Source organism: Drosophila sechellia, chromosome 2R (assembly GCF_004382195.2).
Source record: "Drosophila sechellia strain sech25 chromosome 2R, ASM438219v1, whole genome shotgun sequence".
Taxonomy (NCBI): domain Eukaryota; kingdom Metazoa; phylum Arthropoda; class Insecta; order Diptera; family Drosophilidae; genus Drosophila; species Drosophila sechellia.
In genome coordinates, this window is record NC_045950.1 from 1,565,239 (window position 1) to 1,589,256 (window position 24,018).

Here is a 24,018-nt window from a genome sequence, read left to right on the forward strand (position 1 = left end):
ATAACATAACTGCAGTTGCAAGATAAGATGCATTGACGTACAAATCCGTTACTTTTTTTTAAATTCTAGGTATAACAATGAACGACAAATATAAACGGAACACACACCTAAACTCCACAATAAACTAAATATTTTGAAATGCCTATCCAGTCCAAAATTTAATTGCAACACGTATACCCTCATCGATGTCGCCAAGTCAACGGTCGGTCATAGCCAAATTAGAATACGGACTGTTTCTATACGGCCACGCTCCCAAAAGCATTCTAAGCATTCAACTTCGCAATCCGTCTAGCCCTGGGAGCCAATCGCTCCACCCCAATAAGCAACATTCTCTAGAAAGCAAATATTCCCTCCCTAGAAATGAAACGAGACCTTTAAACAAAACCTTTATTTTTCCAAAAACAATACTAATAATAGACCGAACTATCAAACTTAGCCTAGAACCTAACCTAGAACCTATAACCCCACAAGCCTGAAAAACTCCACAAATACAGACCATCATGACCATCCCAATTCTAATAGACACATCACTCCGAACCCATAAAAAAACAAGAAACATCTCCAGAATCATACCGAAAACTGTACAAGCTCACAAAAAATAATATCAAACAACATACTTTCATATTCACTGACGGTTCAGAAATTAAATGCACTATAAACATTCACCATCACAACGGAAACAGTGCAATTGACAGTACCAATAAATCAATAGGTGTAACCAAATTATACTATTAAATCTAAAAATTAAATTTAATTTAAAAATTACATACTAAACTCAACAATCATTTAGCTAAATTCCCAATTAAGATTAAGTACAACGCAATTGTTAACATAGTAGCCATAGGACCTGCAGCCAGCGATATAATAATTTAACTTATATTAGTTTTGCAGACTACTTTATTATTATATTAAATAAATATGCGTAGCGCCAACTATGAAGTATTTTTGCAATATCGTAGTCAATTTAAAAATTACATACTAAACTCAACAATCATTTAGCTAAATTCCCAATTAAGATTAAGTACAACGCAATTGTTAACATAGTAGCCATAGGACCTGCAGGCAGCGATATAATAATTTAACTTATATTAGTTTTGCAGACTACTTTATTATTATATTAAATAAATATGCGTAGCGCCAACTATGAAGTATTTTTGCAATATCGTAGTCAATGCATTCTTCATGCAGTGTGAAGCTTTTACAGCTTGTTTACAAAGAGCATACGCGAAATATGTTTCTGCAACATGATGGTTCGCAACCGAATGCTGCGCGCTAAAAAGAAAAAACCAATCAAATATCGAAGTGCAGATCAATGAAAATCTGTTGAAAGTGAGTGAGAGTGAATATCGCGCCATACTTTGCTAATGTATGTTGCTTCAAGGTGGAGCATACAAGACGCAGTTGGCTCTTTTTTTGCCGTTTGTAACAGCAGTGGTTTGCAGAAGGAAGGTTTGCTGTTTGGGGTTGTGGGCACTGCTAGGTTGTGATAAGAACTGCTTTCTTTTCTTAGCAGAGTTTTTCCCATGCCACACAGCTCGCAACATAAGCATCGATAACTATCGATGTAACTAGCGCTACACGGAGTTTTAGCAGAACGATAAAATAATTGGTAGCTTGGAGGACGGCAGGATTCAACGCGGCACTGATGTAGTCAGCAGTTCGAACGGCTCCTTAGGTGGGGCCCACGCTTTACGGGAACTGTATATGTTTGGATCCTTTGACATTGTGTGCTTTCTATTTCCATTCCGCAGATCACAACGAGATATCCTTGGCGGGATACAGTCATTACTCCCAACGGAGTAACGATGGAGCTTATCCATCGCCTGCATCCCTGCCATTTTATGGTCGCACAGGGACCTCAGCTGTCAAGCTTGAGGGGACAGTATGGCCACCTCGATCTCCGCCAGCTCCGAATTGCCGCCAGCACATTTCTATTAACCTTTCCACAGCGTTGCTTCGGGTTGAGTATATCGGCGTCTTAATATGTTGGTTTCCGAACCCATCGATAATCTCCTCAAACGTCTTAGATGTGAACTGTTTTCCATTGTCCGAATGTATCGTTTCAGGGACACCGAACTTGTAAAAAACTTCGTTCACCAGGAAATCTACTACGTTCGCCGCCGTCGCATCCTTCATCGCCTTAAGATAAATGTATTTTAAGAAATGGTCCACTACGATAAATATCCATGCGTGACCACTCTTGGACCTCGGATACTTGTCTAGGAAGTCGATGTAGTGTTTCTTTCTTTCCCTTTGTGCATCTTGAAGTTTGGCGTTTTGTTCTTACATACCTGGATTGTCATGCCTGGCCAATAGGAGTGCCAACGTAGGACCTCCAGTGTCTTAGCCATTCCACCATGAGCGGAAGTGCGTTTACCGACGACTCCGATGCAGTGTCTCGTAAGGAGCTTTTCCTCTCTTGGACCTCTTGGTCCTGAACCTGTGGCTGACCGATCTCTTCGCATATAGTTTTGAAATCTGTATTTCTTGGCTAGCGGTGAACCTGACGCTTAGCGATTGATCGCTAAGCCGACCAACAAGTCCACCAATTACCGTTCTGGGTAGCGCCATACGCGACAACCCCATCCTCGACATCTGTTTATCAGATTTCGTGTTCGTTAAAGACAGGAGGACCTTTCTACATCAAATGGTGTCGTCCCCAGCGCCCGAATATTTAACAGCTAATATGAATAAATAAATAGATTTTCCTAAGTAACACGGGCGTCGCCAGGGTAGGGCAGGTGGGACCAGTTAAGGACATCGGTTAACCTAGAGCTCTTGTTAGTTTTTTCTTGTTTTTTTCAATTTCTCTGAGTAATTAAATTAAATATCATTATTTACAAGGAACACTTTTGGCCCTCCTTTAAAATAATTAATTTTTTTATATTTTATAAGCATTTTTCACCATTTCACCAACAGTGTGGCCACCTTCGAGATAACTTTTGTCAAAGTACTTATAACCCCTTGCGAAATCGAACATTTTTGTTGCCGACTGTAAAATTTTGTTTTTCAAATCTAAGGTGTGGTCAGAAAAAAATTTTGTATAAAATAACTAAGTGGCAGAATGATCTTGTGACCATGTGGAGTAAACATGAAAAAACCACTGAGAAAACTATTTTTCCATTGGTATATAAAATCTGATTTTAAATAAAATAAAGAATTTACTTTTCATTTCGGTCAGACAATTGTGCTTGTTCTACAAATCGAAAAAAGTTTACGATTTCGAAAACCGGAGGACCGATTTTGCGATTTCAATTCGAAATCGTAATAATTTTATTCGTTTACCGGAGCATGCCTGAATATCTATAATTTGACTTTCTTCGCTAATGTACGAATACTTATTCAACTGAACGGAAGTTTTTGGCGGTCTGTGTGTGTTAGAGTTGGCGTGGTATTCCTACTATCACTTGTTTGATAAATCTTAACTTGTTTGCTTTCAAAATTTAACGTAATTTAACGTAACGTTCTGAAATAACATTTCTCAGCTGCCTCCTCTTAAGTGAGGAAAACGGTTTTTACATGGTAAATTTGCTAGTTTTTTTGTATTTGCTATAGTTTTTTGTGATTGTTTCGAAAGTACATTTTTATATCGATATTTCTTAGGAAGTCTCAACTGCTCCGACGGATGTGAAAAGTACAGTTACTATATAAGCGTAAAATGTGAAATTACTATTATAGTATGCATTGATGATTAATATTCTAATGTGCCAAAACGTTGTGTATTTGCTGACGTCTGCTGTGGTAATCAATTCTGGCTGTGTTAACATATTCACTTAGAATTCTATGGCCGATTAATTATGGACATCAATGAATATAAATTATACAGTAAGTTTCTTTCTTGTCAGTGACAAGCAAAGCAAGTTTAAAATGTCTTGCCTCAATTTCTATTATCAAATTCATCATATGTATGATAAATGTATGAAATAACACAATAATGTTCTATGTGTGTTGTGCAGAGGCTTGCACCCGAGACTCAGTGAAATCGATTAAAAAATTAAAAGATTTCCTAATAATTAAAAGTTCGCTTCCTTATCAATATTGTCTATCAAGAAATAATATATTTTTGCCGACCATCACTGATGCATTGCCATACGTAAAGGGCATACAGCTTATTTCGTGCAGTTAACAATATGAGTTCGAATCGTCACCGCTGCCAAACTTTTGAAAGGTTTAAACGAAATTTAAATATGACTCTGAATTTAAACATGTAATTCATTTTTTATTAATTTATCAGGACAACCATAAAAAAACTATGATCCCGTGAGCCTTCTGGGTGGGCGACCTCTGTTTAGTGCCTTGGCAAGCGATTTCTATGCCGCTCTAACCTGTCGTGGTACCGGCTAGAGTGCATGTTTATTGCCTCGAAGTGTTCCTTACGAACCAATCGCAGCCGGTAATCATCCTGGCGATTCTGCTTTGGGCAGCCTGAATACGACGGATTTGGCTGTCGCAGGCCAAGCCCCAGATTTGACATCCCTACCTTCATATTGGAGCTATGATTTGCTTGTAAATTGCCACCTTGTTGGAGAGTGACAATTTACTTCGCGAATTTTTAAGCCAAAAATTCATTGACGCCGCGGCACGTATTCGCATTCTTTTCACACTCACATGCTTCGAGAAGGTAAGTCTCTTATCCAGGATTACTCCTAGATATTTGGCTGAGTTTGACTGGTGGACAGGGGTACCATCAATGAGAACAGCCGGCGGTGTTCTCCGTTTAAGCGTGTAGCACACATTCGCTAATTTGTCACCATTGCCCATTCCGTAAATGTTAATGCAAAGTCCTGGATGCCATCAGCAGCAGGTGTAGGTGACACACACGTCAACTGCAAATGTGGCCAACATTGACGTCCTCTGTCTCTCGTCTGGCCGCGGCATGTCTTAGCTGTACAAGCAATAAAGCAGAGGCCCAAGTACACTTCCCCGTTGCACTCCGGCTGCCACAGAGAGAGCCGAATGGAGTGGGACCACAAACCTTTTAGAGGTACGACCTCAGAAGGCCGAAGAAAAGTGCAGGCAGCGTATGCTTTATTTTTCGCAGGATACATTGATTCATTGAAGAGTATGTAACAGGCAGAAGGAAGCGCGGATCGTCTGTCTATATAAATGCTAGAAGGTCGAGATTAAGCAGATAGGTTCTAGAGACAAAGACGCAGCGCAAGTTCGTTGACCCATGTTACCACGCCCACAAACCGCACAGAACTGTCACGCCCACACTTTTGAACAATGTTTTTATTTGTCCAGTAAATTTCTATCGATTTGCCAAAAAACGTTTTGCCACGCCCACTGTAATGCCCTACAAAACGCCTAAAAATGCCACGCCCACAATTTTGAACCATTTTTCGATATTCATAATTTTATTCGTTTTGTATTTTTCCATCGATTTGCCAAATAACAATTTTAAATATTTTCTGATCTGATTGTCGAGGAACTCGGCTGTAGCCTTCAGTCTGCTTGTAGTTAGTGCAGTGCAAGTTTGTTTTCTGATGTTGCCTCGCCCTCGCCCACAAACAGCCAAAAACTGCCACGCCTTCGCTTTTAAATTTTTCAAATTTGTTTCGTTTTATTATTTGGCTGGCCATTTTGGCCACGCCCACAAACCGCATAAAAATGACACCCCTCAGTTTTGCATTTTTTTTTAAATTTTTTATTTGTTCTGAATATTTCTATCGAGTGTCCATAAAAGAATAAACATAAGGGATCTGATTGTCGAGGAACAGAACTATAGCGTTTTTTTTTATTACATTATATATATAATATATAATATTATATTTTTTATATATATATATTTTTTTTAGCACTCAAGTATATTTTTGTGTGTTTGTCCTAGGCAGACTTTGTCGCACCGGCGTTGCAGATGCTGATCATCCAACTGGCAATTTCTTTTTATACATGTTGCTTTAAAGTAAAAGCTTTTACTAGATTTATCACCCGAACCGACTAGCAACTATCCTAGCTGATCCCATCTCCCTCCGAAGACTGAAAAGGGTACACCCCAGCGATCTCCTTACCAGGAGGATAATATAACATATTACATTTTAAATAATTGATAACTAGACTACCACTTGGTCTCATTTATCTTTATCACACATTAGGTTATGTTCAGAGGAATTACTGAACGATTCCTATTGAAACCTTAATAAATAGAATTAGTTCCCTTAAAAAAAGATTTATCAAAAAGTTTGTTTCACACGCCTACTCTCACAAAACTGCCAATCCCACAGTTTTTAAACTTTGTTTTGACATTTTTTCATTTGCCACGCCCAATTTAAGACCCATTACGTATCTGATAGTCCAGGAACTTTTTTATTTGTCTTGTAGATTTCTATCGATTTGCACAGACCGTCCAAAACTTTCACGCCAAAAAAAGTTTTGATTTTTCTTGCCAATTTCTACCTGTATACCAAAAACACTTTGGCCATGCCTCTTCTTAACTCAAAACCGACTATAGCATTTTCCCTTGTTCCTGTAATATTTTTAAGAATTTATAAAATTTTATTCTCTAAGATAAATTACGCAATGTTTTTTTTCAGACGATTTATCGCTGTTGGGAGAAGTGACTGAATATAACTACGACAATAATGTTGTAAACGACATTCTGAACTCATCAGCATTCTACAATGATACATCGTTAGATCTAAGTGAATTAATACCTGACCTTCAAAAAGAAGCCTTTGGATTGCATTTCTCGTCAAACACATTAACTTCAGAATTTAGCTTGAATACAATGACTCCAAGTTCCGCGATTTCTTGTTTGAAACAAATTCCTTCAGCGTGTTCTGGTGAATTTAAAAGAAATGTAAATGACAATTTTCAATTGGATCTTAGCAACAGCAGGCATGATTATCCTGAGCCTAGTTCCTGTCCCACGAGAAGCTTAAATCGTTCAAATGTAAACGGTTCTTCTAACGAATTTCTGGAAGAAACGCTCTATCCACTCCTAGTCGATTCAGATAAGATTGATCCATTTTTTGAACCTGCTAAAGTTCGGATCCCCAACAAAGAATTCAACAGCACAATTTCTAATCTATCAGATATCAAAAACGAAATTAAGGAAACTTCCCAGGACTTGGGTTTTACTTCATATCACATTTCAAGGAATAATTCAACTTTAACCAAAAGCTTGCCAATGAATACGAAGCTGAACCCAGATAATCAAGTTCCAAAAACAGTTTTACCTTTGGCACATGATTACAAAGGGCTTTTGCCAACAGAGAAATGTAACGGAGAAAGGACCTTAAAAAAAAATTGTTATGTCGGGACTAATATCGTTATTAAAAAAAAAAATTCAACTTTTATACAATCATTGAAAGAAAGCACTACATCACATAAAATGGATGATAAGATCTACAAAAAATATCAACGTATGATTAAGAACCGGGAGTCTGCTTCTTTATCACGCAAAAAAAGAAAGGAGTATGTTGTTTCATTAGAGACTCGAATAAATAAACTTGAAAAAGAATGCGATTCCCTAAAAGCTGTAAGTACTCTCTTTCAATTTAAATAATAAACTATTTAAATAATAAACTATTTAAATAATAAACTATTTTACTCGTCATTTGGTCATTTGGTATTTTAATCGCAATTCTTCTTAACATAATAAGTTGTTTACCAATTCTTTAATTAACATTCCAATTTTCAATTGATCTTAACCTGTCTGGGAAAACTCATCAATAAGTTAGGTAGCAACAAACGATGCGATCGGAATGCATGTTTTGGAATATTTTGAAAAACAATAATACAATTTTAATAGAATCGTTGAAAAGTATGTAACAGGCAGAAAAAGTGTTTCCGACCATATAAAGTATATATATTCTTTTGATTAGGATCAATAGCCGAGTTGATCTGGCCGTGTCGAGATCTCAGGAACTATAAAATCTAGAAAGTTGAGATTCAGCATACAGATTCTAGAGAGAAAGACGCAGCGCAAGTTTGTTGACCCATGTTGTCACGCCCACTCTTACGCTCACATTTTTAAAAATGTGTTAATATTTGTTCAGATTTGTATTAATCTTGTAAATGTCTGTCAATTGGCAAAAAACTTTTTGCCACGACCTAAAACCGACCTACACTGCCACGACCAAATTTCTTAAAAATTGTTGGATATTTTTTCTTAAATTTATGAGTTGTGTAAATTTATATTTCAATTTTTACTCATTTTATTCCCCAATATCTATCTATATTCCAGAAAAATTATGAAATTTGGCACTTCACACTAGCTGAGTTTGCCACACCCATTCTAAAGCGTAAAGCAGCCAAACCGTTCACGTCCACACTTCTAAACAATTTTTAAAAAAATTATAAAATTTCGCGTTAGCAATCACAATAGCTGAGTAACGGGAATCTGATAGTCGGGGGACTCGGACTATAGCATTCTATCTTGTTAAAGAATAGTATTTGATTTTATTCTCTATTCCAAAAATATAAAAGCCAACCCTTAGTAGCCGAGTCGATATGGCTATTCCAACTTTCCGTCCGTCTGTCTGCCTGTGATTACTGCAAGTATAACAGCTAGTAAATTTACATTAAATATGATGATTGTGAACGCAACTAATGACTGTTTCAGAAGATTACCACGTGCACTCTAACACCCACTATACAGACTGAAAACGTAACGAAAAGACTTTTAAAAATGATTAGGTGTTTTCAATTATTTTATTTTTTATATTTGTCGATATGCCTAAAACATATGAACCCGACTATAGCAATCTCGTAATTCGGATTAGTGAAACCCACGCACCCTTACAAATCTTTTGGCGTTTGATTCTCGTTAAAGGCATAGCCATGCCACACTCATCTTAAACAATTCCATATGTTTTTCAGATTCCCGCATTGTCATATCAAAGAGACTAGAATATTCTAGTGTATTTGCTCATATCATATTTTTGGATACCACTTCCCGTGGTGTAAATAAAAGTTCCAAATTAATACATTTACAACAAAATGGGCGCTGCCCAAAAACCGAAAACACCGAAAAAGTGTCCGTGTTAAATGAAGTAAAGGAGGAAGTAATTAAAAAATTTGTAAACCCCTTATCCAAAAAAATTCTGATTTACTATTAAAATTGGAAAAAAATCGTATCTTATATATAAACAGCAAGAGAGAATGCTATAGCCGAGTTCGCCGACTATCAGATACCCGTTACTCAGCTATTGTGATTGCTAACGCTAAATTTTATAATTTTTTTAAAAATTGTTTAGAAGTGTGGACGTGAACGGTTTGGCTGCTTTACGCTTTAGAATAGGTGTGGCAAACAATTTTTTTCAAACCGATAGAAATTTACCCGACCAATTATGAAAAAATTTTTCGAAAATGTGTTTACAAGACTTATAAAAAAATGAAAAATTATCAAAACATTTTTCAAAAGCGTTAGAGTATGATTTCCTTGAATCTGTAAGCTTAATCTCAAACTTATAAATCCTGAGATCTCGACGTTCTTACGGAAGGGCAGGACAGATCGACTCGGTTATTGATCCTGATCAAGAATATATGTATATACTTTATACAGTCGGAAACGCTTCCTTCCGCCTGTTACGTACTTTTCAACGCATCTAGTATGTCCTTTTACTCTACGTCAAAACGGGTATAGTTACACCAGCTGCTAACTGAACTCACAATTGTGCTTCATGCGTCGGATTCATTCGTCAAATTTCTGACCGGCTAAGGCCACTCATCGGCCCCTTGAATCTGAAATCATGCGACAAACGCATTCAGAGTGTCCGGCCTTATCTGCTGGATTAAATGCATTCCACACACAATTGAATTTTAAAGTGGAAGTCTTAATGAATCTCCTTAACGGTACAAACGTTTCAGTCAATTCCTACACCTTCCGCACTGGGGTCCCTTCTTACTTCTGCTCTTAGACCGCTCAGTGATCCTGTGGGACTCGCAAGTGAATCCACTGCCATTGATACCATATTAGTAGCCTAAGCTACAGCAGCGGCTCCTGATGGTGGGGTTGCCTCTACTTTACTGGTGCTGTTACCAAAGTCAGTCAACCTCCAGTTAGCAACTACGCAAGCCGAAGCCAATTTTGCTTTTTCAGGTGTTCACCAAATGCAATTTTGAAATGGAGTTACTTTGCGTCAAAATATGCTGTTCTAATGGCAACTTATTTGTTTAATTCTGCTACGACCCACCATTCTGAATTCGGTTTTTCCAAACTGCAAACTACTTGCAGATATTTCCCCTTATTCAAGGGCATGCCTGGGCATCCTTCAACTCAATGATGCAGTGTCGTACCCATTACAATAACTACTGCTCTTTCACTACCACATTTGAAAAATATAATGTCCATATTGTACAACCGTACCATAAAACAGTATTGCATAGTCATCCGAAATTACTTTTTTTTTCTTTTTCAATTCGAAGTTCCACACACCATTTTATAATAACTACATAAGACACGAATAATGCTCACCGGCTTGCTGATTTCTTGCAAACCACATATGGTAGTTGTGATAGGGATGCATCAAAGACACTAGAATAACAAGATGCGTAACGGCCATATATTGGTTTGGCCAAAGACACTAGAATACATTGAGAAATAACTATTTCATAAAAATAATTCGTAGTAGAAAATAAAAATTTATAAAATAAATAAAAATATGAAAACTGTTTATTGCAAAAGTCATATCTTGAGGCACGAAGTGCGGACACAAGCACTCAACAATCATTGCCTTATTAATTTTTCACGCGTCGCTGAATACTCTAATGACAAATATTCTAATATAAAGTCATTTTTGAAATTTTTTTCGTGATACTATGATTCCGGCTATTAGTATCTCTAAGCTTTATTTAAATAATAATAACGTTAAGGCAATGCAAAACAAGAATTTTTCGCAATTGATCAAAAATAATATAGTTTTAAAGTCTAAGAACTTCTAAGGTGAAGGGCATATTCTGCCAAATTTACAATGCATGAGCACACGTGTGCACTGTTCGCTGTAGCGCTCTTCGCTCTCGAACAAAAATTTGAGAGAGCCTGGAGCCACCTCTGGAGCCACGGCGAAAAAATCGTGTGCCAAAAAATCGTATGGCGTTACGCATCTTGTTATTCTAGTGTCTTTGAATGTTTGTTAAGATTAATGCGCTTTCCTTTTTATGGACTATGAGCTGGATGAGCTGGATACTAAACGAGGTAGCAAGCATAATAATAGAGTCCTAATCGGTTATGGTACCGGATGAGTGTTCGTATCCGTCACAGTTCAAAGGGGGTTGGTGGATGACAGTTTCCAAACATCAAGCTCTATTCGCTTGCCGAAGCTTAGCCAGGTCTTTCAATATGTTCAAGGCTGTACAGATCTGCAAAAACTGCAAGGTGTATTCTTTTAAACTGACGGAGAAATGCTGTCATTTTAAGCATCAGTACATCACGTGAAAACTCGCTTTTATGCTCCACAGGCTGTGTGTTGCAAAAGACTAGCGGCTTGGCATAATTGCAAAGGTATTATCCGTAATAACCAACTCTTTTATGGAATATAGAAGGAAAACCAAAACACCTATAACGGTAACGTTTTTCAATGGGTAATTTGTAAATTATATTATTATTTAAATAAATATAAATACAAGAAATTTATTACAACCAAGGCATTGAAAAAAATTCAGACCAGACTATTAATTGAAGCTCTGTTTTATTTATCAAGGTTTAAACCTCTAATGGAAAATATATATAGAATCATGATAAAAATAAATAGTTTATCAAACTGCCACGCCCACACTTTTAGAAAATGTGGATTTTTTCCTTAATTTTTTTATGAGCCTTGTAAATTTCTATCGATTTTCAAAAAAACCGTTTGCCACGCCCACTCTAACCCCAACAAACCGCCCGTAGAGTAGACTGACTCGCCCACACAAACAATTAATTAAATTTTAATTTTAAATTTTAATTTTTTAATTAATTAAATAATAACTAAAAGTTAACTTTCTCCAATACACTAGACAAAATCTGAAAGTCATCACAGCTTTTTAAGACACCAGAAAACGGTTTTTGTGATATCAAAATATTAGGTGGATAGTGTTCACAGTATTTCATTATTACAACAAAAGGTAAGGTATTAACCTGTCTGCTGCCCTACTTGATAGCCGGTTGGTCCGTGGTAGGCGTGGCGTAGCCCACTTCACGCACTCTCGGGTTCACTGCGGAACACGTGGTTTGCTACTCGCGTCGAGTTCCACGGGATAACACGTCTGCCCTCGCTGGCTGACGGAAGGGAAGGAGATTCCATTAAATTCCAAAGAGCGACACGACCAGAACTGTCACGTTTACAATTTTTACAATATTTTTTTATCATTTTATTATTGTCTTGCTAATTTATATTGATATACAGTTCAGTCATGCCTACAAATCGCAAAAAAAAAAAAACGTCACTCCAAAAACATTGTATATATTTTTATATTTGATTTTTTCTTATATATTTTATTTATTAATTATTTATATTTGATATTGCTGTTTTCTGCCAATTTTGATGAATGTTCTAAAAAAAATTGTACTTTCCCCTAGCTCCGATTATCTGATGACTTTTGAACTAAATTACGTTTGTTTTAAACCTTTCTTGCAGGAAAATATCACATTACGAGATCAGCTATATATGTTTGCCACCTCTGGCCAGTGTGAATCTGGAAATGCAAATGGTATTTTACATAACTATTTAGGATCTGAACGAACCGAAAATAAAAACGGAAGATTTACATCGAAGGCAAAGCATTGCAATAAAAATAATACTACGGCAACGATTAAAAAAAATGTTGCTATATTATTTGCTATGGCTTTTGTGGTATCTCTAAACGCTGGAAATTTTCAAAAATATCTCAACATACCAAATAACTTCGAAGGTGGGAGTGAGATTGAGCCTGTCGGAAAACAATTAAGCATGTCCAATCGACGCTTACTATGGGCTGATTCAGAGGAGGAATATAAAGAAAAAAACAATCTAAGTACATTTCTTTCAGACAAACAGAAAGAACCGTCTCTATATTTTTTAAGTTCTGGCATACGCAATCAAAAAATTAATTCCTTGGACAACATTACCAAAAATGTATCTCATACTTACTCATATAATGAACCTCCACCCTTAACATATTTAAGTACACGAAACTGTATAAACAGGTGCAGGTCCCTTAATAATTCTTCCAATCAATCAAAATACTTTATGCTCGCTCAAAATTTACATAAATGGATTAGCGGCACTTTAAACATATCCAATTTTTCAAAGGAAAAAGAGGACTCAAATGGTTTTGAATTTTTTAATAAATATTTTGAGGAAAAACGTGACATACACATCAAACACGAAAAGCAAAAAATGTTTATTGATTTAAATGATTACACATCTGTTTTGCCAGAAAAACGGCGAAAACTCAACAATACGAAATCCTTTGAAAATATGCGCGAACAAATAAATGTAATTAGTAAAATCAAGAGAAGGGATGATACTTTTTACGTATTTTCATTTAATATGGATCACGCACTACTTCCAGCATTAAGTTACAACAGTAGTTATCGCCCAAAATTGTCCTTGGTACTTCCCTTAGAAAATCCGGGAATTAACGGTAAAATGAAAATGATCCAGGTAGACTGTGAAGTATTTAATACAAAAGACTTTGAAGTTAGCCATCATTTGCTTCCAGCTAAACTGCGTCAAAACATCAGTACACGGAAGCTCAACAAGCTAAATATAAAAAAAGGTAGTACTGAAACGCCAGTTAGCAAGACCCAAAGAGTTCGTAATTTTTACAAGGTTGGCTCTAGAAATCAAGCTACCGTCGCATCTAGTTTTAATAAGGAAACAAAGATTAACAACAACTAACTATGAGCCTTATCTTGTTGTACAGTATCACATGTATTTATACCCGTTAACTCGTGGAGAAAAAGGGTATTTTAGATTCATTAAAAAGTGTGTAGCAGGTATTACTCGTTACTCGTGGAGCAGAAGGATATACTAGACTCGTTGACAAATATCTAACAGGCAGAAGGAAGCGTTTCCGACTATATAAAGTATATAAATTCTTGATCAGGATCAAGAGCCGAGTCGATCTAACCATGTCCGACTGTCCGTATGATCGTCGAGGTATCAGGAACTATAAAAGCTAGAAGGTTGAGATTCAGCATTTAGATTCTAGAGACAAAGACGCAACGCAAATTTGTTGACTCATGTTGCCACGCCCACAAACTGCACAAAACTTCCACGCCCACACGTTTGGACCAATATTCGAATTTTTTTTCTAATGTTATAGGACTTGTAAGGTATTATACCTGTTACTCGCAGAGTAAATGGGTATACTATATTCGTTGGAAAGTATATAACCGGTAAAAGGAAGAGTTTCCGACCTTATAATGTATATATATTCCTAATCAGGATCAATAGCCGAATACAAACGTCCATCCTTATGAACGCCTATTAAACTATTAAATCTAAAGAATTCAGATTAGACATGAAGATTTCAGAGGCATAGACGCATCTTCTAAGTTTCTAAATCTTGCTACTTTAACACTCATAAGCTGCCTAAAACTTGGAAACTATATATACACATATAACTATATTTCTATCGATTTGCCAAAAAACTTTAAAACTATGAAATTTCGCGTTCGCATTCACACTAGCTGAGTATCGGGTATCTTATAATCGGGGAACTCGACTATAGCATTTTGTTATGTTTTTGTTTTAGTATTTTCCTAGCTAATTTGTATTGTTGTAAAGTTTCAGGCGCTATTTTTTTTATTCTTTGTGAACTCTTTCAAAAATAAATCCATTTTGAACTATTATACATTTTATTAATAAAAACTGGTTATGTGATCGATGTAAAATACGTGAGCTGCGGAGTACAAAATTTAAAAGCTGAATAAATAAATAATTATAACGGAAATTTTATTCTAAACATCTTTAAATTTGGTCATGTAAATGGATAAGGGTTTTCGATTGCTTAGTAAAGTGCTAAAGTGATGTCACAGTAATGTGGAAACTGACGAATAACATTGGATTGTTTTCGGATTGATCGTGTGACCAGTTCTCTGTTTGCAACAGAAAATGCTGATTTGGCCAACCCTGCCAACATACAGGCGGAGTCTGTCCAACAATGAAAGTTGGCGGTAAGCATGGGCATTCATTAAGGAACAGCTTTATCCATTTCCGATGTAGCTTTGACTTTGGTTAGGATGACGGCAGAGTGCGCGCGAGAAGCAAAGCTGCCGAATAGGAAACACGGAGAATCTGAGTAGAGTCCAGAAATATTAACATATACATGCTTATGTAGATTAAAACAATTAAATCTTTTAAACCTACCGAAGATAACTATGATTATATGATTTTGATAATTTGTTGCGTTTTCATGGTCACGCGCGGGCGTCCTTTTTGCTGTCAGTTGTCAAAAATGGTTCTTTAACGGACCTTCGAGTGTTTACTGACAAAATCAATTCGCAGCTTCGAGTACTTAGCAATACTAAAGCAATCCAGGAATTGCAACCCGGAATTATAATCGCAAGTGCACTTGTAAACACTAAGAATGCAATGAGTCGAATAGTAAATTCAACAACTAAAGGCACTATTGCAGACTGCGCAAATTAAAAAAAGCGAAACGTTGCAAGATTAAGATTAACAACGCAACGAACTTCAAAAGTATTAAAATTCTTAATTTTTCATCGTCGTTCAAAAACGGCAAGTTGACAAACTGATGACAGCGTCGTCGAGCCAACTGTACCCACGAAATAACTGCCTAATTCGGCGAAAAAGCGATGGAAACTAGTAGTCGACTATCGCGAAATAAATAAATTCCATCTTCCAAGAATATAAGGTATTTTTGATCAATTAGGACGAGCAAAATATTTCTTTTGGCTGGACCTGATGTTTGGATTCCGCCAAATGGATAATGCTATAGATTTGGGACGCAAGTGTACTAATAGAGGTATACATCCTAATGATTCTAAAGACGATGTTACCAAAAACTATCCCAAACCAGCAAATGCAGACAAAGCCAAGCGATTGGTTGCATTTTGTAATTACTATAGAAGTATCTTAAAATGGTATTAATGCAACCCATATTTCAGCAAAGAATTTTGTAAAGCCACGAATGCTAGTAAACAAGAATGTAAAGCAGTACTATCCCAAGGACATAACGGCTAACAACTACCACTGGCGTACGCTTCAAGAAGCTTTACAAAAGAAAAAGAACAAGAATTAGAAGCAATTCACTGGGCAATAAACCACATCAAACCATATTAGGATAGGATGAATGGTACGTTTTTGTGGCAAAAATTAAGAACTTCAAAACGGAGAGTGATGTGTTTTTTGCATTGGGTTGCATTGGCCCATATCTTTTATGATACCAAAAATTGTAGGCGTGGCGCCGCCCCTTACATTTAATTAAATAATTTTAATTTTCTAGCCGAAGCAAAATACAACTGATTTCGTGCTAGTGATTGCATATTAAATTATTTTACAAATAATAACCACCAAAATAATAAAAAATTAATGAAACAATTCAGCAACAGTCTTGTTTGACTCCCTTTTGGCGGAAATTACTCTGCTATGGTACGGCATTAGGGAACCTGAAGGTGCGGCCTAAAAACGTTAATTACAAAACAAGTGCGCAAAATATTAAGATTACATTCAAATGAACACGAATTAAATTACCTACAACACAGTATATAAGTTATTGCCCTACAAGTCATTGTCTCACATCTTGTGTTTCAACATTGTTTCTGGGTAAACACAAGTGCCCAAAATGCTGACCAGAGGTCTGCATAATTTCCGTTGCCATCAACGTCAACGAACGGCTAAAGTTCGATAATTAGCACTTCTCCGCTGCGCCGCTGCTGACGCCCCTCGGAAATATTTTGTATCGTAGTTTCAATTTTAAATAAACATTTACAATAAACGGTCGCTTGACACCTACAAAGAAATAACTGTAATTATTTACTGGCGTCCGAACAGGGACGAACGAATAAACGCGAACGACAGACTAACAATTCTAAGTCTCGGTGCAAAATCAAAATTTTGCAAAAAAAAACGTTCCAGTGTAAAATGCAGGCGACACGTTTCTGGAGATCTTCTGATAAAACAATTCTCATCTACTGTTCTTTTTTTTCCTCGTTTTCTATTCTCAAAATGAAGTAGCCGCGACGTGATTAAATTGTATTGGGTCCAAAATTGTTAAAAACAAAGAAACCGAAACAGAAATAGGCAAACACATCTTTTTATAAGTTCGAATTGGTTTAGGTTTAGGTTCTTCTTGTGTAAGTGTTGTCCACGAAACCTCTTGAGGATACCACCAAAACACTTAGGCCCAGCCATTCGCTGCGCCAAGACAATATGTGTCTAATTTCGGTAATGCACCGTTCGCCGCACCCCGACAAAACTATCAACAGCAATGGCAACAATATAATGCCACACACCGTCCCTTTGCGACCATACCACAACTAAGACCAGAACCAATGGATGTGGACCTCAGTATACAGACGCGAAACGTAAATTATATGAACAGACCACATTTTGACGCCGGCAAACAACCGAGCCGATTTCAGATATAAACAAACGACAAAGAACCTACAACATCCAAACAATGCAAATGGGGCAGCCAAGTGTTGAAATAGCTGAGCCCAGTTCAAGCATGGCAGGCTATCAACGGTCGATGCAAGTATATGAAAACCAGAACGACATAAACGGCACCCTGAATGAATATTGGTTATGGACAAACAGGCAATTTGGACGGCGGGCAACGAGACCACGTTTTGCATTTTTTAGAGTAGAAGACTCCTCACTACCATACATTGAATTTAGAGTGGGAGAGGGAAGGTTTTAAGAGTGTTGATTGACACGGGCTCTAACAAAATTTACATCCAGCTCAATTTGCTGTCGAACGCGATACCTCATAACAAGCCTTACATAGCTGACACTCCAGGCGGCGATGTGAAAATATCGCATTACAAAAGAGCAAACCTTTTCGACTTTGAATTGAAATTCTTTCTATTACCATCGCTGAAGGCTTTTGACGCCATACTTGGCAAAGATACAATGAAGGGAATGGGAGCCCAAATTGTCTCAGAAAACCTAACCAGGACACTGGAAAATAGGAAAAGAATCGTCCTCAAAGAAAAACACTTCGAGGCTGTTAGCACAATTAGTCCCAGAATAAAAAACTTAGAGGTAGAACGGAGAAAGAAATTAAATAAAATAATTGATTCTCATCCAGGTCTCTTCGCAGACCCAAATCAAAAACTAACCTACACCTACCAGTGTAAGGTCACCAATCCGAACCACATCGGATACACCAGTGTACTCAAAATTCTACCAGTACCAAAAAAAAATCCCGACTTCTCTGGCAAAAAAAATACAGGGTTGTAATTCACTACCGAAAACTTAATATGGTAACTGTAGCGGACAGATACCCTGCCTCTGATATTAATGAAGTGTTGGCCCTATTGGGAGACAACAAGATTTTCTCAGTGTCCAATGTGAAAAGTGGGTTTCATCAGATTCTTCTAAAGGAATCTGATATTGAAAAGACATCCTTCTCCATCAATAATGGAAAATACGAGATTCCCATTCCCATTCGGTCTGAAAAATGCACCGTCAATTGTCACGAACATATGGGTAAGATATGTTTTATTTATATTGACGACATCATCATATTTAGTAAAGATGATGAAACACACTACCAGAACCTTGACAACATTTTCAGAACTCTTCAGCAAGCCAACATGAAATGTCAGTTGGATAAATGCGAGTTCATGAAGAGAAAAGTGGAGTTCCTAGGCTTCGTCGTGTCCGACAAGGGCATTGAAACCAACCCAAACAAGGTACCGGCTATCTTAGACTTTCCAATTCCAAGAACAGTCAAAGAATTGAGATGATTCTTGGGATTATCTGGATATTACAGAAGATTTATTCCTAACTACGCTAAGTTAGCAAAACCACTTAGCTCGCATTTGAGAGGGGAGGATGGACGAATTTCCAAGACATTATCGTCAAAAAAAATCCGTCTCCCTTAATAGTGAAACAATGGAAGCCATCAAGAAATTGAAGAGCAGTTTTGTTTCTCCAGACGTAATACTCCACTACCCAGACTATTTTTTATTATTATCTGGGCTCTAAAAATGCTCAATTTTACCTTTAGGGTGAATAAATAAATAAAGCAAAGGTGAAAATCTTTACTGATCATCAGCCTCTGACCCATTCTTCAGTAGTTGGAATGGGAATGCGAGGATAAAAAGGTGAAAAGCGTATCTTGAGGAATATGACTATGAGATTTTCTATAAACCAGCCAGAAAAAATACTGTAGCCGACACTCTGTCCAGAGGACCGACAGTCGAACAGAAAAACTCAGTAGCCTCAACAATGCACAGCTCCGTCAGTTTGAGGCTGATACGTTGCGTTGAAGCCCCGATGAATGCATTCAAAAATCAAATTTTCTTCAGGAATTCCGAGTCAGAGAATTACTCATTCAACATTCCAATCCCGACATACCACAGGCATTTACTGGATCATAAATTGTTCACACCAGATAGCCTCTTGTCAGATTTGATGAAATATCTTAACCCATCCGTGATTAACGGAATTTCCACATCTGAGGATGTAATGGGGAAAATACTAATTCTCTACCCATCTATTTTTAGGTTTTCAAGATTAGATTCTCTCAAACTAAAGTCAAAGACCTTGTTAACGAAGCCGAACAGGAGCAAGAAATACTTATTACACACAACACTGCCTGCGGCCAATTGCTGCCCGACGCTTTCACTGTTTATTCCTTCTCTCTACTCCTTCTTTCACGTTCCGTCTCACTACTTAATCTAACGCGCGGTCTGGCTGACTGATCCCGATCCGTGCTTGCGCCGACCTTTTATAGGAAGTAGGAATCCCGTTATTTCCCTTTTTGCGTACGTCCAGCTCGCGTGCAAGGTCCACTTATTGTACCGTTAATTCACGGTGCGTCCTCTTTGTGCACGCACCGTTATCGGTCGACCTCTGTGCCCTTGGACAATTTGAGTCCAGAATCCAGAGCGGTACCGTTAATTTACGGTGCGTCTTTTTTGTACATGCACCGTTATCGGACGACATCTTCGTCCTTGGACAACTGGAGTCCATGGTCCAGAGCGGTACCGTTAGTTCACGGTGCGTCCTCTTTGTGCATGCACCGTTGCGTCCCTCGTGGGAGACGATACACCCTGCCCCATCACCTCCTAATCCCGGCCGGGCCGAATCGTCGTCCGCTGTCAAGGAGTACACAGGACAACGGAGGCAAGGCGACTGCAGGAGAAGCGCCGCAGGAGAAGCGAGATCGCCGGAGGAGTTATCCATAAGATTGTAGAATAAATTGACTATCATAAGAACCCTCTGCTTTTACTTGGTCGAGCAATCACAGAAATCATAAATTTGGTGGGACGAACGCACAATCTCTCTGAGCTAGCCGTCGCAATTCTTAACGAGCAAAAATAGAAAATCAGTTCGTTACAACGTATCATTGGCCGGGAATGTATCGAGACATAAGAAAGTATGTGCGGAGCTGCGAGAGCTGTATGAAGTACAAGACCAGCCAGCTACAGGTGGACGGAAGAATGTTGACACAGGTGCCGGAAGAAACCATGTGCGCAGATTTCGCGGACCTTTCCGCGGTCGAAACACGGAAATTCGATGCTGTTGGTCCTGGTGGACAGATTCTCAAAGTGGACCGAGATCGCTCCTATGAGGAGGCCGAGGACTGAGACGCTGCGAAAGGCTGTTCGAGAGCGGATAGCGGCCAAATACGGGGTGCCCAAAATTATGATCACAGACAATGGGGTGCAGTTCACAAGTAGGGCGTTCAGGAGGTTTCTGGAGGGGCTTGGGGTGCGACACCAGCTCACGGCTCCATATACTCCGCAAGAGAACCCTACGGAAAGGACCAAAAGGACCGGCAAAACAATGATCGCGCAGTTCACAGGTGCCGATTAGAGGACATGGGACGATTACTGGCCGGAGCTGCAGCTGGCGGTTAACGCAAGTGTGGCGGAGACCACAGGATACTCTCCGGCATTCATCACGCAGGGAAGGAGCCGAGGCTGTCCAACGCGTTGTTCGACGAACAGACGACCGGGGCTGGCAAGTGCACACAGACACCGGCGGAGAACGCGGAGAAATTAAAGGAAATCTTCGAGCTGGTGCGGAGAAACATGGAGAGGGCGGCGCAGGATCAGGCGCGCCACTATAATCTCCGAAGACGGCCGTGGAAACCCAAGGTGGGGGACACAATATGGGCCAAAGAGCACCACCTGTCAAAGGCAGCCAAAGGTTTCGCGGCAAAGTTGGCCCCGAAAAAAAAAAAATAACAATGGAAAAACACCGTTCGGTGAGGAAAGGGAGAAGACGATACAAGAACAAACAATTTACCAAAACATTTTAATAGAATAACTAGCATAGAACCATCTTATTATATTAATGATTATGCTTAAGAAATTAAATTCAGATTAGAAGTATCTTTTAAAAGAGCAAGAAAAATGCCTGAAGAGCATAAAATAACAAATAAAAAAATTGTGATTTAAATACAAATAATATAGATACATATATCATTAGGAGTTAAAGTTCTGTTAAGAAGTTACGTAGGACATAAGTTAGAATTTAAAGACACGGGACCATATAAGGTAGAAAATATAGCAGATAGATAACATAATAATATCAGGTATCAAGACCCGCACACGTACTCTTAGAGCCATCGATGGCACTATCGAAACTATCGATGGTCTTAAGTCTTTTTTTCAAGCCATCGATGCTTTTCGAAAACAAAAGATGGTTTCTCTGCACTGACGTCACTAACACTTTGATACAGCGAGAGAGACATGTAAGATTGGTAAATTTTATACGGAATGAAAATTATAGTTTTTTTTAGATTATAGAAAAGAAGTAACTATTTGAGAAGATTGGTGGTGTTGGAGGAGGTTGGAGATGGTAAAATACTTGAAAAGTAAGTACTTTTAATGCAAACACTCAAACAGACTCGTTCGCGTACAATGTGCATATGTGTATTTATATACATGTAGCCACAAAATATGCATTTACACCACTATGTTCTTGATTTCAGACCCTTTATCAACTGAGGATAACATGACTCAAAACCGTAAAGAGGAGATTTTACTGGTATGGGACCATTTCAAGAAAACTAAGGATGCTCACGGAGCGGTTTGCAACAGATGTGGTAAGCTTTATAAAACTTCTGGGAACATATCCAATTTATTCGATCACTTAAAACGTGCAGATCCCTAATATCCGGAGGCTGAAAAGGTTGCTCCTTCCACTAGTTTGGAACGGTTCCTAAAGACTTACCTCACTTATAAAAATGGGTCAGCAAAAAAAAAAACGGAGCTGGACAAGGCAGTAATGCGTATGATCGCACTGGATGTCCAACCCTTTTCTATTGTTGAAGATTGGGGATTCTGCGATTTGATTAGAAAGCTAGACCCGAGGTACAAGCTACCCAGTAAAACCCATCTCTAAAATGTTGATCTTCCACGTGAATGTGAAGGTTTAAAATTGAAGTTGCAGGAGGATTTAAGTTACGTTGACAATGTATCCATTACTACTGATTGTTGGACATCGCGTGCTAATGAGGCGTATTTCACTATAACGTGCCACTTCATTAACGAATGCTATGTACTTAAATCAGTAGTTTTGTCGACGCAAAAACTTGTAGATGCAACTAACCACTGCTCTAGTAATATTGCGAACTCACTCAGAGCCGTTTTGAATGAGTGGAACCTTTTAAATAAGGTAGTAACGATTGTAACAGACAATGACGCGTCTATGAAAGAAGCCTGCGAGTTAATGAAAATGAAACATTTACCTTATGTTTCGCATACTATTAATGTATTAGTGCAAGAGCGTTGAAGCGTTGAAATAGCGCGTACTATATGATTTAACGGATTATTTTAGTAAATGACTCAATTTCTGCAGTGCTTCTAAACTCAACCAAAGCTCCAAGTCCATAATCAGCGGACGAAATGATCGTTCTGTCTAAATATCGACAAACAAAACGGTTTCGATTTCCTTAATAATACCTCTTATTTATGAGTTACACCAAAAATCATGCAAAGTATACAGCCAAGTGAAATCACAGCCTGCGCTTGATATTTGCGAGACCGTAAAAAAACGATTGCCAGAGCGTTTCTCGCATTACGAAACTCGGACTGTTACTAGAATTGCTACATTACTGGATCCCAGATTTAAAAAGGACGGTTTTTGTTTACATCGAACTCAGAGCAAGCCGCGAAAGCTTTGGAGTTGGAGTTATTTGCAAGTTTGTCCCGAGTTCCTTCCACACCTGATATTTCAACAAAAAAAACCAGGTTCTTCTTTTTTAGAGACGAAAATTTCAAATAAAGTTTACTCAAACAGAGCAGACTCAATATTGCTCTTGAGGACGTATTTTGAGAGACCTAATGAGCCGGAGGATAAGGATCCCCTTGGTTATTGGATGGTAAGAATATAATTTTTACTTTTTAAATTAAATATTCATAAATTTATCCTTTTTCAGGCAAACAGTGAGAGTCTGAAGCCAATAACCGAACTTTGTAAAAAGTACCTGTGCATTCCGGCCAGTTCAACAGATTTTGAAAGAACCTTCAGTAAAGCTGGTCAGATTGTATCTGACCGCAGAGCATCGCTTAAACCAAATGTAGTAGACATGCTACTTTTTGTAAACAGAAATCAGAAACAATGATCTCGTGTTGTCTTATTATGAATATAAAAAAAATATTATTTTGTTATTACTAAATATTTTGAATACTGTCTTAATTTAAATAATAGTTTGCATTAAGCAAATAAAACGTTTTTGTTTTTGTTTATAAAATGCATTTTAATTCCTTTGCAGGCGTTTCTGCATTTTTCTAAAGGTATTATATCATTTTTTATTCTGCAGGGTATATAAACTTCGGTTCACGTTAAATTATAGTTTAATTTTTTTTTTTTTGAAAACTATCCATGGTTTTCTTACAAAACCATCGAAACCATCGATAGTGATCGATGGTTTTCCAGCTCTATTTTACGAGCTCCAATAAAT

At 37.8% G+C, this 24,018-nt stretch overlaps 1 protein-coding gene and 1 long non-coding RNA gene across 5 annotated transcripts; both read left to right on the forward strand.

The window, feature by feature from the left end:
- Positions 1-3,713: 3,713 nt before the first annotated feature.
- On the forward strand, positions 3,714-14,334 carry LOC6620142. 3 transcript variants are annotated; one of them, XM_002044319.2, is made up of 3 exons: positions 3,714-3,825; positions 6,534-7,480; positions 12,561-14,334. In XM_002044319.2, the coding sequence occupies exons 1-3, from the start codon at positions 3,798-3,800 to the stop codon at positions 13,803-13,805; spliced, it is 2,220 nt and encodes a 739-aa protein (XP_002044355.1). In that variant the 5' UTR covers positions 3,714-3,797; the 3' UTR covers positions 13,806-14,334. The 3 variants fall into 3 exon arrangements, with proteins under 3 accessions (XP_002044355.1, XP_032570629.1, XP_032570628.1); XM_032714737.1 differs by lacking the exon at positions 3,714-3,825 and adding an exon at positions 4,594-4,621; XM_032714738.1 differs by lacking the exon at positions 6,534-7,480 and having other exon boundaries at positions 3,744-3,825.
- A 254-nt stretch (positions 14,335-14,588) lies between these two features.
- LOC116800359 lies at positions 14,589-23,765 on the forward strand. 2 transcript variants are annotated; one of them, XR_004361290.1, is made up of 5 exons: positions 14,589-21,804; positions 21,853-21,927; positions 22,045-22,155; positions 22,219-23,436; positions 23,494-23,765. It is a non-coding gene; the product is annotated as an uncharacterized LOC116800359 (long non-coding RNA). The 2 variants fall into 2 exon arrangements; XR_004361289.1 differs by having other exon boundaries at positions 22,045-22,158; positions 23,494-23,764.
- Positions 23,766-24,018: the final 253 nt, after the last annotated feature.

Coding starts and splice junctions, on each gene's coding strand:
- LOC6620142 (XM_002044319.2), top strand. CDS start 3,798: ATGGACATCAATGAATATAAATTATACA. Junction 3,826..6,533: donor CAATGAATATAAATTATACA/GTAAGTTTCTTT, acceptor GTTTTTTTTCAG/ACGATTTATCGCTGTTGGGA. Junction 7,481..12,560: donor AATGCGATTCCCTAAAAGCT/GTAAGTACTCTC, acceptor CCTTTCTTGCAG/GAAAATATCACATTACGAGA.